The 20756-nt window shown below is 42.6% G+C and overlaps 1 protein-coding gene across 1 annotated transcript in view; it reads right to left on the reverse strand.

The window, feature by feature from the left end:
- The window catches only part of LOC124619729, a 503325-nt gene that overhangs the window by 329515 nt on the left and 153054 nt on the right, over window positions 1-20756 (reverse strand). Inside the window, exons 4-6 of the mRNA XM_047146296.1 lie at window positions 8886-8948; window positions 1130-1219; window positions 108-185 (exon numbers count right to left, since the gene is read on the reverse strand). Of these exons, the coding sequence (XP_047002252.1) occupies window positions 108-185; window positions 1130-1219; window positions 8886-8948 (231 nt within the window). The remainder of the gene's footprint in view (window positions 1-107; window positions 186-1129; window positions 1220-8885; window positions 8949-20756) is intronic.

Below are 20756 nucleotides of genomic sequence, written 5' to 3' on the forward strand. Positions count from 1 at the left end.
CATTCATTTGGATACAAAAAAGTTCAGAATTAGCTTACTTCTTAAGACTGGGGTTTCTAGCGATAATACACCTGCTTGACAGCAAGAAATAATTCATTCATACTAACCTTTCTATATCGTAAGAAGTCAAGTGCGATCTGAACATTTTGCAGCATATGGAAACGCATGCGGCCACGTTCTCTTGGCTGTGAAAACATAAAAGCATAAAAAATATTCAGTTAGTACTGGGTTAAAAAATATGGCAGACCCCCCCCCCCCCCACACACACTCTCTCTATTTGAACAACAAAAAAGGTACATTTGTTATACAAGTGTTGACAATTGTCAATTGTTTTGTAATGTCATTTACTAGATCACCCCAAAACAAAAATACACATGTTTAGTTATATTGCTGAAATAAAAATAGAAAAACTTATTACGTACAATATTAAAGAAACTAATGTTTCTGTCAACTTTGGAAAATGTAAAATGGTGGACAGATGAACTATGAAAGAAATAAACATGGAAACATGTGTGGCTTACGGGTTTAGTAAGAGACCAAAAAGGAAATGTGTGTGTGTGTGTGTGTGTGTGTGTGTGTGTGTGTGTGTGCGCACGGGCGCGTACGCAAAATACTGATGATAACAATGGTCATATGAATAATGGATTTAAACAGAAAGATCCACAAAATCTCCCATTAAAGCTGAACTGGTATTACATTCATTATCAAATGAAAAATATTATTCACATAGAAGGAGAACATTGAAATGTAAAATTTTATGAGAATACTAGGTTTATATAATGGTAAAAAGATAATTATAGCACTAATGGAAATTTATAGACAGAGCAATACATAAAATAAGGGAATGGTAACCCTCACCTACAGCGGATCGATGCGCGTGGCACGGGAACACACAGCAGAAAACAGTGTTCTCACTAGCTTTCAACACAAAACGGCATTTAAGTAGCAAAGCTAGTGTAAAAGCTGTTTTCTGTTGTGTGTTTCTGTGCTCCATGCATCAAACAGCTAAAAAGATAATTACCTTAAAATAATTGCAAGTTTAGTTTCAGTTTGAATGAAGTGTTATTTTTACCTATGATCCTTTTCTTTGAAGTAAACAGAAGCTGTGAATGTGACCATATTTACTCACCAAATGCTCCCCAGAAAGGACTTCCAGCAGGGAGATAAGATTGTGGCCATCACGGAGATCTTCGAATAGGTCACCAACGTGACGACTCGCCTGAAAACGCAAACAAATATTCAGTATATTTGTGAGATTCAATATCTAATTGAATAACTACAATCGCATGCTAATGCAAGTGAGTATAAACAAACTTCTCATGTGCTAGTCTACATCTAATGGTCACACAATTCAAAAGTTTTCTGTAAGTATGTGAGCAAAATTACTTGCAAGTTAGAAGAAAAATAATAACTAAACAACAGTGCACACTAAACAACATGCACTAAATGAACAATAAACACACATGATCAGAAACTAAATGCATACAGGATGACAGAAGTGAAACACACAGAAACTGACCTCTTATGGTAAATGAATAGATCATAAAGGTAATGCATATTGTTTGAAGAGTAGGAACTGTAAGAAGTTGCAGGATCACAGATTTTGATATAAACTTTTGAAGTAAATGAGGAAGCAGATTGCAATGGTTCTCGGAGACAATCTTGGAGTAGACATGGTTCTTTATGACACAAGAAGGAAGGAGGAAGCAATTAAATCTACACCTACATCTTTACCCAACAAGCCAACCTACTGGATGTGATGAAGGATAATTATAATACACCCCCCCCCCTTTATCCTGTTCCATTCACTAGTGGCACAAGGGCAGAATGACAAGAAAAAACGAGAAAGCAATTAAATCTAGACATATATCTTTACCCCACAAACCACCCTACATGGTGTGATGAGGGATAATTATAATATCCCCCCCCCCTCCTTTATCTTGTTCCATTTGCTAATGGCACAAGGACAGAATGATTGTCAGTAAGGTCTGCGAGACATACTTGTATGTGGGAGGAAGTTATATAATGCCTGACTCTTCTTGGAACATCCTCTCTCAAAATTTAAACAGTAATCCTATCCATAATGTATGCCTGTCTTGTACAGTCTTCCACTGGAAGTCTGTCAAACCGTTTCCATAACACTTATGCACTGAATATATAATCCTATGACAAACCAGTCACTCTTCGTTGTATTTTCTCTTTCTCTTATAAATTCTGCTTGGTAAGGTTCCCACAGTGATGAACAATACTTAAGAATTGGCTGAATGAGTGTGCTGTAAGCCACTTTTTTCATGGATGAATTACATTTTCTGCTTTTCCTACAGTTTCTTTTATGTGGGCATTAAACTTTAGGTCACTCCCAGTGGTTATTCCTAGGTATTTTATGGTGTTTACTATTTCCAGTGATCTGTCACTAATGGTGTAATCTAACAGCAGTGGGCCTCTGAAGTCCAATACATTACACTGGTTTACATTCACAATCGACTGCCGATCCCTGCATCAATCGCCGATCTTCTGCAGGTCTTTACTCAATAAGTGACGTAAAATCAAAAGAGACTAAGTGGAGAGATAGCTGGACCTAGTTTTGGTGTCATTTCTAAGGACAAGTAGGAACAAGGAAAGTCTGAGGGAAAAAAACTATATCTTTTTGTATGTGAACTATGGATTTTCCTCATGAGTGGTGTGTAACTCTCTTCAAGAAACTTAACAATGAGCCAACGAATTAATTTTTTCATAGTAATTTAGAGCTTTGTTATGATGTTATCAGTCCACTGGCTGAAGATGAGCATATTTTATCATCTGTCTCTTACTGTAACGAGTGCCCTAAGAGCGTTATTTTTTCAGTAACGAACATTGGCAAATAAATCACTAAGTAACCAGAAGTAAGTCATAGACTAAAATGCTGTACTGTGTCCAAATTAAGAAAGATGTGGTATGTAATGTAGTGTCTCAATTAATTGAAAATATTTAAGCTGGAGGAAGAGAAGAAACCAAACTGTCGTGTGTCACAAGTGCCACATTTAACGATTGCCTTCATATTTACACGATATGTCACCGTTTGTCGATAGTTCAGCAATACAATTTTACCACCAGAGTTTAACTTTTAGTTATTACTATCGCGACAATCACATTCGAGTTACTTGATTATTTGGATATATGACTGTATGGGACACATTGGTAGTCTGTAATTTAACTCCCCGTTGCTCTGCACTTGCTGGTCTCCAAGAAGGTGAAAAGCATTTGTGTTCCAATGAAATAAAATAATTTTATGGGTACCAGCCATCTGTCATCAACTATATTAACACTGTTAGGGATAGCTATTAGGAACTTTTACATAGCATTATTTCCGTATTAGTCCCTTTGTGTTCAAGAAATTCTTAAATATACTTAAGCATTCAATATCTTGCGATAATGTCGGTATCGATATTTTTTTATCTGACATTGTCGAGGTACCTACGGAATTTCAAGCATACCAATATCAGTATGGTATTTGAACAGCCGTAACTTTTGGGAGATTCGCTAACAGGGAACGTGGGCGGCGTCGAACGAACGCCCAGGCCAGAAGGGGGCCTGGGACAGGGAGCTCGAGGCAACTGGGACAGTGGCGCCCGCGACGAGCTGTCACCTCGCCTCACAGAGCGCGCTGCCGTTGCACAACCCGGCGCTCAGACAGCACCGTCACCGGCCGCAATTACTACACCTGTCCGTCTGCTGCGCCGCGCCGGAAATTGCGCCCAGGAGGGCGACTCTCCCATTTGCGATAATACAGTACCGGGAAACGTTCCAGTAGCAGACACCTTCACTTGCAGCCCATCCCGCCTCCACGGCACAGCTTCTAGTAACGGGGCAGGCGATCTCACTTCCCGCAACGCATCCTAACCAGGTTTCTTCTCTCTCTTCTCTGACGTACGCTTTAGTCCCCCGTCTGATATTAACTGGCCTCCTTTTCTACGTTAATTCGAAAGTTCGGATCACCGAATTTCAGCTGACGTAGCTCGCATGACATTGAAAAGACGCCAAGAGCAAAATTTAGAAGCCTTCCAAACAGCGTGCTTCGAGGTAAACTCCTTGTGTGGACTGGAAAGATATAATAAAATACCAGGAGCTATTAAAAAGTCAGAAAGAAGAAAGGCTGTAACTAATGATCGTCAACAGTAAATGCACTAACGGTGTACTACAGCGTGTTTCCCGAGTTGTTTCCATTGCATAAAATAGAAAGATCGACTCCGGTAACACCGCGAAGTACTCCATCAATCAACCGCGACGATAAAACCCCACAGATCACAAAGAGTATACGCATTCGATAACGAAGATAGCACAAAGCATTAAGGTGCTGTGCATGGGCCAAGATGAAGGGACAGAAAAAATATCAATTGGTAGCCGCAATAATGATAAATTCGTCATGCTACACGACTAAAAGGATGTCAGATTTAAGGAAACAATGGTGAATGCTGAACCTGTAGTGAAGAACAGAATCCTACGATACAAACTGTGTTATCTCACACACACCTGACAAGAAAGGAAGTTGGGTGTAGGGCACATATTTATTTGAGATCTACATAAAGCAGTGGAGCTGAAACCTGAAATGGAACCCATATTGATCAAGTGGTAGATGTGATATAGGTTGCTTTTGCTTTTTACTGTTCAAGTTACAAGTTGTCTTTGTTATTATTGAAGCGATGTTAATAATAATCCGGAATAAACATTTATTTCTTTTCGACAGATAGCATTTGAACGAAGTAAACTGTAATGAAAATACAGTTTATAAGATAATTAAACAGAACCGTAGCTCCAAACGTTTATTTTATTCTCTAACAGAGACTAAATATCGAGCGTGACGGAACGGGAACGAAATAAGCATGCCTAGATTTTAAAAAATGCAAAACAAGCATATGTTTATGTGTTTTCAGCGAATGGTGGTTACTTAATACTGTTGTTAGGAATGCAACCTGGCGGGTTACTTTTGCACCCATTAAAACGATAATTACTACTGAAATTCTATACATTGAAACTGCGAGTCTTAATCTGTAATTGGAGTCTCACTACTTGCTCCGAAACTTTCTTATAAAGGGAAAGTGCAGGGTTTGTTCTTATGTTAGCTCCTTCCACAATCAATTCTTGGAACAATACCCTAGGTTATGGCTAAGCCATTTCTCCGGTATATCCTTTCTTCTAGGAGTAAAATTTATGTGAAGTTTGGAAAGTGACAGAAGTGAGGCTGTGCAGGCTGGTCGTGAGTCGGTGCCCGGACAACTCAGTCTGTAAGAGTATTGCCCGCAAAGTAGCAAGGGTCTGGGTTCTAGCCCCAGCCTAGTCCGCAGTTTTCATCTGCCAAGATGTTTCATTACATTGGCACCTTTATTTACTAGGCCAGGGGATGGAAGTCACGATTTATTTGAGTTGCTTTCTTTACCACTGGTGGGATAACTACACCCCATATCTCCGGCCATTGCCGAGTTAATTAAGCCACATAACACCCGGATTCGTATCACGTGGACCACAGTAACTATCAAGTTGCTTAACCGGTACTTTATTGTAGTGCCTGTGTTGTTCAGAAATACGATGCAAGTTCCTTCGGACATGCGTTCCTGGCCGAGCGGTTAAAGGCGCTACAGTCTGGAACCGCACGACCGCTACGGTCGCAGGTTCGAATCCTGCCTCGGGCATGGATGTGTGTGATGTCTTTAGGTTAGTTAGGTTTAAGCAGTTCTAAGTTCTCGGGGACTTATGACCACAGCAGTTGAGTCCCATAGTGCTCAGAGCCATTTGAACAATTTGAACATGCGTTCCATTGTGCATTTGCTGGTTATCCATATTCTCAACTGCGAATACATTTCACGTATTTCTAACGGCTGTAGTCTCCATAGTGCCCGTTCCTTCGGATATGCATGCATGTTCGAAGAAACACTCCATCGCATTTCTGAACAAACCAGGCACTGCAATGCCATATTACACTCTAATCTTCCTTCATCCGGTCTTGATCCACGTACAGAAAATATACATCTCACTACGTTAATTACAGTACCCCAAAGGAATAATGCAAACGTATCTGCGAATCGTCACAACCGTGGAGCGTGTGATGCAAGAAGTAAATGGCAACCAGCCCCTTTCTGTGCGGTGCGTAAGCTAGGAACTGGAGGGTTTCCAAACGCTAGAGAGATGACGCGGCCGGCATATTACGACAGAGATGTCCGTCCGCCGCTTTCCCCCGTGCGTGAGGACGTCGCTACCCGTGCGGCGAAACTCCAGCAGGGCGAGCGATTTATGTCCGGCGGCGACCGCTTTACGCTGAACCCGTTCTGCTGTCCGTGTCGCAACGGCCAGCCTACCTGCTGCTTGTCATTGGCCGCGTCGCCTGATAAACAACCAGCACGTGGCCTGGCCACACCGCACTCCCCCACCGTCTACCCGCCTCACAAACACTAACAAGTCACTATTCTTTTACAGTGTGGCCGAATGAAACTGCCATTCCCAAAGCAGCGAGCAAAACTCTCGTGAAAATCGCAAAATTCGAGCTAACGAGGGTGTGGTTGCCGCTCACAGGTCTGTGGTCGACGCATATACCCCGGTTAGTAATCACAGTGGTGCGAACCTTGGACAGTTAGGAAGGAAACACGAAGTCATAGCCAAGCGACAGAAATGAAATTTAGAATTAAAACAGAAAACAAGACTACGAACGACAAGATTCGAAACACAACCACTTGGAAAAAAAAAAAAAAAAAAAAAAAAAAAATGTAATGTAAATCCTCTGGAGAAGATTTTCCGAGAGAACAGCTTTAGCGCTCTGAATAAAAGAAAGTCGGACAATTATCTGCGACAGTCAGTTTTCACTACAGCCGACATATTCGTCTGGAGCGATTCAGGAACTATATTGGTACTTTAGATAATTCTCATTTATTATTCTCCTGAAGTTGTACATTTTAAATTAGATTACATGTTTCGATCACTAAGAATCATCTTCAGATCTAAGTAGTTGCGTCAGCAACCTGTCTTGTCTACTCAGAACCACACATCAGAGTACTGTACTCTGGTATGTGCAACTGAGTCGGAACAATAAACGAGGATTATCTTGAACAGTCAATTTTCTACCACGACGTGTTTCGACGGGTTATGACTTGATCCTCAGGTGGATATGTGCATTTCCTTTCCTGGATTTAGCCAATCGTCTGCGTCGAGTCTCATTTCAAAGCAGCTTATTGCAGGCTGTTGTACATCAAAATATGCACATTGTTTTGGTTTTGCGTTTATGTTACTATATATAAAGGGCTGCACTGTGCTGCTTGTTGGAATATCTTCGAAGTCAAATGTGATGCAGAACACGGGCTAAATCCAAGAGAAACTCTCATGTAAGTTACTCTATACACCTGAGGAGCCCTCTTTAAGGCGCCGTGCAACAAATTAATACTGAATGACGTACATATCTTCCAGTTTGCATTTAGTTGCAGTTTCCTAACAACAGTCTACTACGTAAGCAATAAGGTGAAGTGGTTTGAATGCGTCCAGCGAATGCCGAAAGCGCGCTTGCCGTGGCTAATAGAATGGAGGACGGAGTGTTTCGAGTCTTATCCATCAAATAACATTTCTTCCCTCTGCATTGCGCACTATGGACTATTATTCGGCATTAACTGCGACGCTTTGCTAAGGAAATATTGAGACTAATGTCACCTTTCACGTGCCAGAAGACTGTTCCTACAAACTTACGACATACGGTCGCATTTTGCTTATTATGGATCGCTGCAGACCTAGTGGCACGACACATTACTGAATAACAGTCCACCATCTAAGAAGCCTAGTGGTCTTACCACTGCACAGCGCAACAGCAAGGAAATTTTAAGTTTCCTCGTTATCAAATGAGCAAAGCGTAAGGAGAGAGAAATTAAAGCTTCTGAAGAAATGGGACGTGTCCTGCTGTGAACGTTTAATGGTGTATGAGTGAAACAGTCAGTGCATTATGGCTGTCCATGACGGGTTTTGCACCCTTTGATATCAAAACCACATGTACACGTTAATGGATTTTCAACAAACTGTATGGTCGTAGACAGGTATCTCAACCTTTAAGAACGTTAATATTTCTCCAAATATTTTCTGTAAACTCATTTTTAGTGAGAAGGAAAAATTAAATAACTTTTCATTTCCGTCGCACAGCAAGCCAGGGTATCAACATACACTAATCTCTGAAAGGTATGTTGTTAATAGATGACACGTTGAGGGTGCTGTGGCTATTTGATAAGCTAAGTTGTGAAATCGCTACCACTTCATGTTTGACAGCTGTTTCGCGGTTAATCTTATAATCTTCTAGAGCGGAATTACACAAAACTTTACAGCAGAAGCACATGATCTTTCGTCCAGTGTAGTCATTTTAAACATGGCTAATAAGATTATATGCCGTGACGCATTCGGTGTCTCTTATCACAAACAACGTTTAAATACAATGCCGATATGAAACTTCATGCCAAATTAAAACTGTGTCCGGACCTTTGACTTTCTACGCTCACTCCATTTGAAAGTGGAAATGCATTCTGAATACTGCCGACAGTTAGAATTTTTTTTTTTCAATCATTTGAATCCATAACCAGTTTCCGTCTATGTTAGCAGCTACATAAGCTACACTCTTTTACTGACTACATGAAAAGATAACAATAACAATGCACTATTATTCCACACTAAAGACAAATTTAATAAAAGTGCCTGTGAGTAAAATTTAAACTAGTTGCCGATAAAAGACAAAATGTTTATGCAAGCAGGTGCAAATACAGAAAACATCAGCAACACAGCAATCAAGAATAAACTAGATGAGATTAAGCAAGCGCTGCTGCAGACCATGCATCAGGCGAAAACCTAGGAATACAAACAACAGGCGAACACGGGAGGTCGTCGGGACTTACAGATGGCGAGCAGCACTGGCCTGTCCCAGTCGGGTTGGAGCACACGTGAAGACACGTGTACGTCTGCAAGAGAACAGCCCGCACACGTGTAGCACCACAAGACAGCCAGGCAAAACAAACAAACACCAGCTACACACACACACACACACACACACACACACACACACACACACACACACACGTGTCCACAACATTCGAGTACTCGGGGAATCGACTTCTTGCTTCGACTACGAGAAGATTTTAGATTGCACAGAAACTTTTCCGCGAGCTACCAACGTCAAACCTTTAGTAAAACTGATGAAAAGTTCAACAGTGGTGTTACTACTTCGACTCCGAAGACTAGTTCACGTTTACAATTTAAACCTTACTCGACAGTTACACTTTTAGTGGTACGTATCTGATAGCTTTCATATTTTTAAAGTCTCCCAGTTTTATGAACAATGATGCGAGCGTACGCGTTCTGAATGTTAAATCTCTTCCTTTTTGTGCCTACAAAATATATCTACTGACATGTATTACACGCGTCAGTTTCCCATTTGCAACATCACTTCGTTGCCCATTTCCGCAAGGGAGCTTTGATATTAGCTTACATTGTTCTGTAATAAATAAGCTACCAGTCAGCTTCATGTTTATTTTCAGATTATTTCAGGAGACTCGCGTCTCAATTTTCAGTGGTGATCACATGTGATGTAACACCTCTATTCCGAGAGAAATCTCAAAGCATTTGAAACCTTCTAGATAAAGAAATTCGTGTGCACAAATATAATGATACAACAAATATAATATCGTAGACAGTCGCCACTTGAGGTGAAGACATAAAAATCTCTGAAACGCTTTTATCTAACATGACTTGCAGCCTGCTCATTACGAAACACTACGTAATTTACCAATGATTCACACACACCGAATTAATCTGATGTAACGTCTCCACCACAAGATTTAATGTCATACTTTAGTGCAGCTTAAAGACAGTCGCCGAGTATCGATTCCAATGCCGCTGCTCGCAGCCACTCATATCGCTTAATTCATCTACCGGCAAGAACGTAGACAGTGTTCCATTACTGTCGAGATTTTCGTATATCCCATTACGCAAAACTGAACAATACGCATTCTTCCAAGCCACATTTCTGCTGAAGCACAAATTTCGTGACAAAATGTGACAGGACATCCTCCTGAAATTGTCATGTCCGGAAACCCTCATACATCCCGTTGAATTCAGTGTAATTATTGTCTTTGAAAAATAAAAGTGTCATTTCCGTTCGTCTCGTTGCGTATCTCTTTCAGTTACCTTCTGCACCATACTTTAGCAGCTCTAACTATATATGGTCCAAAGTTTCATCGCGCTATTTTACTTGGCAGTGATACATCATGCGCAAGTTACTTTCGTCCTTAGGTTTTGCACACCAGTGCACATCACCTGTAGTTATCAGCTATGCATCAGATGGACACGAGTAAATAAAAAAAGTCGGCTATACTGAAAACATACTGAAGCAACCTGAAACTTCTTAAGACGTTCAATATATGAATAGCGTCGTTTAATCGTGGTACATCAAAGATAATAAAAAATTAGTAGGACTAGAAAAAAATTTTTTCGTGTCACCTAATCGCTAAACAACTATATGGCACATGAAAGTACGCTGCTCCATTTGTATCTTTTTGATCTATTGCAGCGCACTCCCCAGTGCGATAGAGATGTAACAATACGGAGAAGGCTGATGACAGATGGGATTGTACAAATTTATGGGTGCATCAAAAGGTAATGGAGGCATACGTGGTACTGTCCGATAAAAGAACCGCTGCAGAGGGATCTGGCTCGCAAGCACGGAACAGGAAGTGCGCAAGCGGCGGCTGCTAGCCTTATCGCGGACTCCGAACTGAACAAGCCGATAAACTCTTAGTGGACTCAAGCGCAACACCGTGTCTGGAGTTTTAGCGTGCACTGTACTACACTCCAGTCTTCGACGCCCCTCTTGCATACCCTTTTCACTTTAGCCATGGTGTTTCCCTTTTAATCACCGCAGGTAAAATTACCATACTTTTGAAAAAAACGTTGGAGCACAAATCTTAATGAAGGAATCAAGTACTTTTTCTTACACCTTCTTCTTTTTAGTATGTATTATTATAGTATCAACGAAAAGGTATCTCTGTGTGGCTCCATCGTTACATGCCACAAAACGGATCCGACGTGGTGGGGTTCGAGCCCCAGTCCATTCCTACGATTTTCATCTGCCGCTTATCCCTTCTTTCACGTCGGACAATGTTTGTCAATGTGAAAAAACGCCGAACTGCGCTGTGGTTCGGAGTCCACACTAAAGTCTCGATACCCCAGTAAGTGGCAAGTCAGTTCTAGGGTCCGAGGAAAGCAAGGGAAAGACCACCTCAGACAGGACGACAAGTAATGGCACTGTGATATTGAAATCGCCCTACAGTTTGATGACAGAATTAATTCACCTATAACCACGCCTGACGGTGTCATTTACGTTAACCACTACAAATATTGGTATATGACTGGCTTGGTATGTCTGGAATGTCTGGAATGACAACCTAGACGTATTAGTAGATAGTTACTGTTATCCACCGCGTAAATTTAGATCCGTTTCGGTTAGAGACTTCGTAAAGTATCAGGTTTAACATTTTCATCTAGTAATACCTGAGTCATGGCTATGGTTGACTTTATGGTGCAATGCTTTACTGTGTTTCTTGCTTCGTAGATATTCCCAACAAATACTAATACTGATGCAAGCACAGACCATATTTGAGTGTTGATAAATGTTTTCTTTATTAATTCTGTAACGTATAATCCGAGGAGTTTTGGATACTTCACTTTTAAGAAGTGTCCTTTTTAAAATATAATTAATGGGAATTGGTAAATCTAGTTATGCAATAGGTTTATCACATCTCGATATCTGTGTGTTCAATACAGACTGTTTTGGTATGCATACACCTGAGTATGAGGTTATTTGGTTTTTAAATCGACAGCATGCAACCCGAAAACAACACTACTGAGTGTATAAGTGAAAGAAAATTGAGAATAAAAAAAGTGTTTGTTCTCCTCCACGAGGTTATCAGCTGACGTCCTCACTATCTACCATCAATACGGAAGCTACAAGAGTCTTATCTATCGTCACGTACGTCACCGCAACTCGAAAAGTGCAAAACGAGAAGCCCTTTACAAAAATGTAACAGCAGAATAAAACAACGACCTACGCTTTCTGTGAATGCTTTCTCTCGGGTTGATGCCTCTTTACTTTTACGTTCGATTCCCGGCGGGGTCAGGGATTTTCTCTGCCTCGTGATGACTGGGTATTATGTGATGTCCTTAGGTTAGTTAGGTTTAAGTAGTTCTAAGTTCTAGGGGACTAATGACCATAGACGTTAAGTCCCATAGTGCTCAGAGCCATTTGAAACATTTTTACTTTTACCCACGTCCTGGAATGCGCTATTATGATAGGTACAGAGATTAACGAGTTATGGGTTCACACAAATTTGTAGACTGTACGCTCCGGGGAAATGCAGGATGGGAGAATAAAAAAAAACAACCTGCTCACATTACGATCAGTCTTGTACGTTTCACGCTCAGTGGCACAGTAAACAACACCGAACCTTCTACTCGTACATTTACGTCTACATCGACACTCTGCAAACAACTGAAGTGCATGGCAGAAGGTAGATCCCATTACACCAGTTATTATGGCCTTTTCCCGTTCCATTCGTGTGGAGCTCCGAAATATTGATTCTGGAAAGTTTCTAGGTAGGTTTTGAAGCGACTCTGCGACTACCTTCAAGCGCCTGGCATTTCAGTCCTTTTAGAAACTCGGTGACGCTCTCCCATGGATCACAGAAACCTGTGGCCATTCGTAGTGCCCTGCTCTGTATATGTTCAACATCCGTGTCAATCCTATTTTGTACACCTCAACTTAATTCTAGAATGGGTCGCAGGAGTGTTTTGTATGCAGTCTCCACAGTAGACTTCACTTTCCTAGACAGATGGCCGGCCGTTGTGGCCGAGCGGTTCTAGGCGCTTCAGTCCCGAACCGCGCTGCTGCTACGGTCGCAGGTTAGAATCCTGCCTCGGGCATGGATGTGTGTGATGTCCTTAGGTTAGTTAGGTTGAAGTAGTTCTAAGTCCAGGGGACTGATGACCTTAGATGTTAAGTCCCATAGTGCTTGGAGCCTAGACAGATGAATGAACCTCAGTCTGCCACCTGCTTCACCTACTACTGAATGTATGCGGTGTTTCTATTTCATATCTCTACAAATTTTGGCATCTGGGTATTTTTATGACTTGACCGTTTCAAACAGTGAGTCACTGACATTGTGGCCATAAGACACTATGTTTTCTCCTTTTCTGAAGTTTACAATTAAATTTCTGAACATTTGAAGAAGATTGCCAATCTTTGCACCACTTTGAAATCTCAACCTGGCTCCGTGGACGAGGTGTGGTGCGATGGCAGTCTACCCGGAGGTAAGCCGGTTCGAATTAGGGCTGTTGATAAAATATCGATTTATCGATATTTTCCCCTTACACGTCTCCGTCCACCGCAAAGACCAATCCTGTCATTCAGATTTTTGTTCACCATTTTCAGCAAATGTTTTTGAAGAATTCCGATGTGAAGAAACGCAACTGCTGTACTATTTCTTCATATCGGAAATCCTGTTATTCCATTCACACAGTCCCCCCCCCCCCCCCCCCCCCCAAGTACAATCGGAATACTGTTTTTGTGCCACCTACAGTTCGAATCCAGTGTCCTGATTTAAATAACAAACCTCTCCGCAGGGTCTCCTGAAGTGAGGGCATGTGACACTGTTGATCTGTCTGCCGGACGGGGACCTTAAGCTTGACGGCCCCCTTGGTGCTATTCGCGAGGAGTAGGCTATGTGACGGCACCAGGTTTCATTCAGCCTCTCCCTTCTCTCCTCGTAACGAGCATCATACAAGGCAAACATAAGACTGCACTAAATACAATGCATACACATAATGTTACAAAAAAAGTTGTATCGGGGCATGTTTGAAATTAACTAACTTTGAAATCTCGTCAAGATCTGACCTTCTCACTTGATTTTATCGTACGGATTTTGTTGGAAATATTGAAAACAGGGATAACAGAGACTCGTATGTATTTGCAGTAGTTTTACAGCTTGCAACAAATGATTTAGCATAAAACTGTAATGAACGCAAGTCTTAGTCAGCAGCGATGCTGTGTATTTACGCCGAGCGAACTTCCAACAGTTTGGCTGTTCATGTTCAGTTTACTGCCGTGCTCGCTGTATTGTTAATAAGCGGCGCTGACCTACTTAAATGCTGAGTAAGGGCTGTAAAATAGGAAATTAAAAACGCCTCTGGAGCTAAGTACCGGACGACAGCTTCCCGTGAAGGCTATAATGTTGGAGTTGGGATGGAGCCAACTGCCACAAATTTTATGGGACTCCCGGTTCGGGCACAATTTATCGACTCCAGCAGCTGGGGCGCCCAGTTTTGGAACGTTAGCTGGAGCAGCGGGCGCACCGCGCGATGTGACCGGCCGCTCGGCGCACGGCATCCTACGTGCGCACGCGCCCAGCAGGGAACGGCATTCTGGGCAGCGGTTCAAAGTCCCACGTCACACGGGAAAAAAGTGCCGGCGCCAACGTCTCATTGGCAGCCCGCCTCACGGAGCGACTATGTAAATGTCGGCAGGCCGCGCTGCTATGCATTACTTCTCCACTCGTCTTGGCCACTGGTCCACGTGGAAGAAGCTACGCTCCATGCGGCTGCTTACTCCTTCCTGCTCTACTCTAAAACTTAGAACTAAACATAACTCCGCCCGAATAGGACTCGGAAGGCCCATCGGTACCGACGACCACCGTGTCATCGTCGGCCGACACGCGTCACTTGATGCGGATTCGGAGTGGCATGTGGTCAGCACTCCGCTCTCTAGGCCGTTGTCAGTTTTCGTGACCGGAACTGCTACTTCTCAGTGAAGTAGCTCCTCAATTGGCCTCACAAGGGCTGTGTGCGGCCTGGCCTACTCGTCAAGTATCGCGAAAGGTACTATTGTAAACATCGCCAAGGCGCGTGCACTTATTTGAAATAGATATACCGCTATTTCCAATAATATGTTTGGAATAATCCACTCAGTTGTTTTTATTTACCAAGTTCTCTGAGTAGTGCAACTCCATTCTCAGACATCCAGATTATAATCAATCATGGAGAGCATCGACAACTCATAGTGCGCACAGATTATAAAAACGGGTGATACAATATGACACTAGCAACAGTTATACTGACGTGTCCAAAAACAAACAAAACTGAAATGTCAAGAAGACTAATTGGAAGCATTAATACGAAAGCACTCTTAGCAGAATTACTATATCTTCGTTTGCTCTTTCACATCTACTAAACCTGTTCTCGTTACGTATTAAATGCGCCACAAACCTCTATAGTAAAATCCACTAAATGTGCATTTGTACTCTGAAATGGACGAAAATCTAGTAAATGACATATGTTTGGAGTAACAAACGGGCTGGTGACCCCACACCTAAACAGACCTAAGGTAATATTCGTGAATATTAGATCCTACAATGTTTGAGTGCATCGGCTATAAATTAGAGGAATCAGCCGCAACCGTCAAATGTCGAGGGGGATATCTACGCTCTAAAGGCAAACACTTGCACCCTGAGGCAACCACGTTAATTGAACTGCGCCGATTTATTGGAAAGGACGCCAAGAATTACAGAACAATACCATTAACATTTGCGTATGACACTATAATTATGCCAAAGACGACAAAGGACTTTGATGATCCATTGAATGAAATAGGTAGTATTATGAAAAGAGGTTATAAGACGAATATCGACAAAAGTGTACGACGAACATCGACAAAAGTAGAAGAAATGAGGTAATGGTGTGCAGTCGAATTAGATCAGGCGATGTCGAGGAAATTGAGTTAGGTAATGAGATACTGTAAACACTGGAGAGGTTTGGTATTTGGGGAGTAAATTTACTGCCTATGGCAAAAGAAGAGGGCATATAAAACGTAGACTGGCAACAGAAAGATAAAAGTTGCTCAAGAAGACAAATATTTTAACGTAGAACGTATAAATTTAAGTATTAAGGAGACTTTCCTGAGAGTATTTTGAGTGCAGCATTGTACGGAAGGGGATGTTGACGATGAACAATAGAGATAAGAGGAGAATAGAAGCTTTCTAAATGTGGTTCTGCAGAGCAATACTGAATATTAGGTACTGTATTACGAGAGCGTGCTAAAAAGTAAAGCCTTCCAATTTTTTTATGTGAAAAGTCTTAAAGCTTTTAAATAAAACAAATGTAACTAGCAATCTACATCTTTATTCTTTATGTCGACATATTTGCAGTCTTCTGCCGCAAGACAGCTCCGACTGTAGGGTGTAACATGGCGGTGTGTAACGTGACCGAGTTTCGAAACTGAAGAGTTGGTCCACATATGGAGCACCCTGTACTTCCACAGGACAATGTCAGACGCCACACGAGCACTGCGACATCTGCAACAATCTGACGTGTTGGGTTCACTGTCATCGATCATGCCGCGTAAGTCCCGCCTCGGCACCATCCGATATTCGTCTGTTTCCAAACCTTAAATAACACCGTCTTGGACTTCAGTTTGAAAGCGGTAAAAGCAGGGGGTGTAGTGGCTCCGTGAATAAACTCAAACATTCTAAAGTGACGGTATCAATAAACTGGTCTGTCGTCGGGGAAATGTGTTCATCGCCAGGGTGATTACGTAAAAAAATAAATATGTAGACATGAAGAATGAAGATGTAGAATGTTACTGACGTTTGTTTTATTTAAGAAGTTTTACGCGTTTTCACATTAAAAATTCGGAGGCATTACTTTTCATCACATCCTCTTAAACAACCAATGGAGCGCAGAGTCTAATCGCGGAGAAAATAAATTTTAGCCGAGTCTAATCGCGGAGAAAATAAATTTTAGAGCTGTACTAAATGAAGGGATCTGTTGATAGTATGCATCGTGACGTGGCAGCAGATAGTCAATTAAGTAATGGAAACGCGAAACGCTATTGAGAAACTTGAGAGAATCAGCACTTGCGATAGACGGACGTTCCTCTCACACAAAGCCCTTAAGGACAGATTAATCGAGATTCGAGAACTTATAGAGGCGTACTGGCCATAATTCCTCTATTTCCACGTGTAACATGGAGAGGAATCACTGGTAGTAGTACAAAGAACATTCTGCGATTTACTACAAAGTTGCTTCCGGAGTACATACGGTGATGCAGACGTCCGGAGAAAGCGTTATTTGTGCGAGAAAAAGATCCTTTTAGAATTATAGGCCGCCTGACTATTCAGTACTGTGAAGAAAGAGCACCTATTGATTGGTCACTGGTTTCTTCAGTTAGCTGCAATGAGCCCAGTGCTCGACCAACTCCAGTAAACGCTGCAACGACAAATGCTTTGTCCATCATGGTTATATTTCGCTGCTCAAATTTGACTGCGGCGGGTCCAAAACAAGCCACGAAGCTTACGCGTAGTGAGTAGCACAGTAAAAATAAATATTCGATGTCCTACCGATAGAAAGTCTTTTTGAGTGCTTTACGTGAACGAAATAGGAACAGAGAATATACTGGTTATATTGTGTTCAAACGGTACAGAACGCCCGTAACAAAGATAAACAAGCCGGGAAGGTCCGATTACAAGGTTAGTCGTGAAGACCTAGCACCTGACACATGGTTTAAAGGATAAAAAATAAATTAAAAATAGCTATCACATTCCGACCTCCTCACGGTCCAGGTAACAGCTCGGAATTCGAACAGTGTTAAATTATATAGTAAAATCTGCGTGGATCACACCAGTCGAAAGATAAGATGCCTAATCTTCCGAGTTCAGATAGCAGTTGACACCTCGAGGACGTGAAGACAGAGAGCATGCACGTTTAAGCCGCTCGGTACGCTATACGGGGCACTAAAGATAAGCTTAATCTCTGCTAGGTTGCGAGGAAGGAAAAAATGCCGTAACTGTAGCCGCACAGACGTTTTAGTAAGCTGAATAAGTCTGTGGTTTTGCTTTAAAAAGCGGTCACCTGCACAGTACCGTAGCGACAGTGCCGCGGACTCGGGAGCCGTGGGTGTGCTGAAGCTAAAGGAGCCAGCGCGCGCATACACACAGCTGGCGTTCTTTTTTTGGGCTGCCTCTCCCGGCGGCCGTTCACCGACCCTGAGGATTTCGCGGCCGCCAACCTTTGGCTGTCTGCCTATTTCCGGTCCCGGTCACAACGATTTTGTTCGCACCACACTTCTCAGTGAACTGTCTATTAATAACCCTTGGCCGAGAAATGCTTCAGCTCTTGGCAGCACCTGTTGTATGTAGTCCCCGAACTTTCATTTCCTTTCACGCCGCGAACTCGCACCTTCGCAATGACACGGTCATCTGTCTCGGTGCAATACATACGCTTGAAGCCCTCAACGCGCGTAATTACTCTGAAGTGATGAAAGTCAGGGGATACCTCCTAATATCCTGTCAGATCTCCTCCTGACCCGGCTGGAGCAACTCGACGTGGCATGGGATCAACAAATCGTTGGAAATCCCTGCAGAAATGCTGAACCACGCTGCCTCCACAGCCGTCCGTAACTGCGAAAGTGTTGCAGGTGCGAATTTTGTGCACCAACTGACCTCTCGATTATGTTCCATAAATGTTCGATGGGATTCATGTCGGGCGATCCAGGTGGCCGAAACATTCCCTCGAATTGTCCATAATGTTCTTTTTTAACCTATCGCGAACAATGGTGCCCAAGTGACAAGGCGCACTGTCGTCCATAAAAATTCCATCGTTGTTTGGGAACATGAAGTCAATGAACGGCTGAAAATGGCCTTCAAGTAGGCGAACACAACCATTCCCAGTCAATGGTCGGTTCGTTTGCACCAGAGGATCCACTCCATTCTATGTAAACATAGCCCACACCTTTATGGAGCCACCGCCAGCTTGCACAGGGCCTTGTTGACAACTTGGATCCATGGCTTCGTGGGGTCTGTGCCATACACTAACCTTACCACCAGCTCTTACCAACTGAAATCGGGATTCATCTGACCAGGCCACGGTTTCCCAAGCGTTTAGGGTCGAGCCTAGGAGAGTCGCTCCAGGCGATGTCGTGCTATTATTAAAGGCACTGGCGTCGTCGTCGGCTGCCACAGCCGATTAACGCCAGATTTCGTGGCACTCTCCTAAACGTTACGTTCGTCGTTCCCACATTGATTTCTGCTGTCATTTCACGCTGTGTTGCTTGTCTGTTAGCACTGACAACTACGAAATCGCCGCTTCTCTCAGTCGTTTAACAGAAGGCCATCACCCACTGCCTTCTCCGTGGTCAGAGGTAATGGCTGAAATGTGATATTCTCAGCACACACTTGACACTGTGGATCTAGGGATATTGAATTCTCTAACGATTCTCGAAGTGTAGTTGGGGGGGTTGGGTTGGGTTGTTTGGGAAGGAGACCAGACAGCGAGGTCATCGGTCTCATCGGATTAGGGAAGGAAGTCGGCCGTGCCCTTTCAAAGGAACCATCCCGGCATTTGCCTGGAGCGATTTAGGGAAATCACGGAAAATCTTCTCGAAGTGTAGTGTCCTTGCGTCTAGCTCCAACTGTCATTCCGCGTTCATTGTCCTAATTCCCGTCGTGCGGCCATTATCACGTCGGAAGCCTTTTCACATGGATCACCTGATTACAAATAACAGTTCCGTCAATGGACTGCCGTTTTATACGTCGCGTACGGAAATCTGCGGCATACGTCATGCAGTACAGTAAGTAATTCTGTCAACTATGCTAACTCCCCTGCGTGTGGTGTACATGAAAAATATTTCGCACATGGCGTTCAACGACGTAGCATGGTAAAAGGTATTTGAAATCCTCAGAAAAATACATGTACAAGAAACCAGAGAGAAATGTAAGAATAGCAGAGCAAGAGAGAAGTGTTTTGATTAAAAAGCACGTAAGGAAGGGAGGAGTCTCCCTCGCAACGTTCATCCTGCATATCAAAGAAGTAATGAATGCAAATGAAAGAAAGGTTTAGTAGAGAGATTGGAGGGTGAAAAGAAATCAATGGTAAGATTCGCTGACAATACTGGTGTCCTCATTGGAACTCAGGAAGACTTACAGGGAACAGAATAAATCAAAGAAAGACGAAAGAAATGAATAAAGAGGGAATTCCTCAATAAAAGAAGTTTCCTAGTACCGAAGAAAGTCCTTAGTGTGAGGGAAAAATCTTCTGGGAACGTATATCTGGAGCACAGCAGTGTATGGAAGTGAATTATGACTGTAGAAAAAACGGGAGAGAAATGACACTCGGCGTTTGAGAAGTGGTGTTACAGAACGATGCTGAAAATTTAGCGGATCGACCAGAAGTGAGGAATCCTCTGCTGTATCGGAGAGGAAGAGAATATCAGAGATACATGACTAAAAGGAGGAGCAGGATGATAGGACACGTGTTAAGATATCGGGGAGTAATTTCCATGACGCTAGAGAGAGCCGTAAGGACAGCAGAGATGGGAATATATAGAACAAATAATTGAGAATGTTAGGTGTAGCTGCCACCCTGAGATGTTGGCATAAGATAAGAGGTCGAGCAGGCCTGCATCAACCACTCAGATGACTTGTGAAAAAAATGATTCAAAACATGGCGAGTAATACTACACCAGAGATGTTAGTATTTTCGTCTACGGTCAATACGCCTCAATCTGTTTTAATCCTCAGAGACATTGGCACACATGTCTTCTCAAAAATTGAGCGCCACGGCTTTAACAGTATTCGATGGAAAAAAAGGGGGGGTGGGGGGGGGGGGGGACGCGGGTGTAACCAGCCGTCGACGTCGTGCTTATAATGTCAGTATAATTTCTGATTGAG

Source organism: Schistocerca americana, chromosome 6, assembly GCF_021461395.2.
Source record: "Schistocerca americana isolate TAMUIC-IGC-003095 chromosome 6, iqSchAmer2.1, whole genome shotgun sequence".
Lineage (NCBI taxonomy): Eukaryota > Metazoa > Arthropoda > Insecta > Orthoptera > Acrididae > Schistocerca > Schistocerca americana.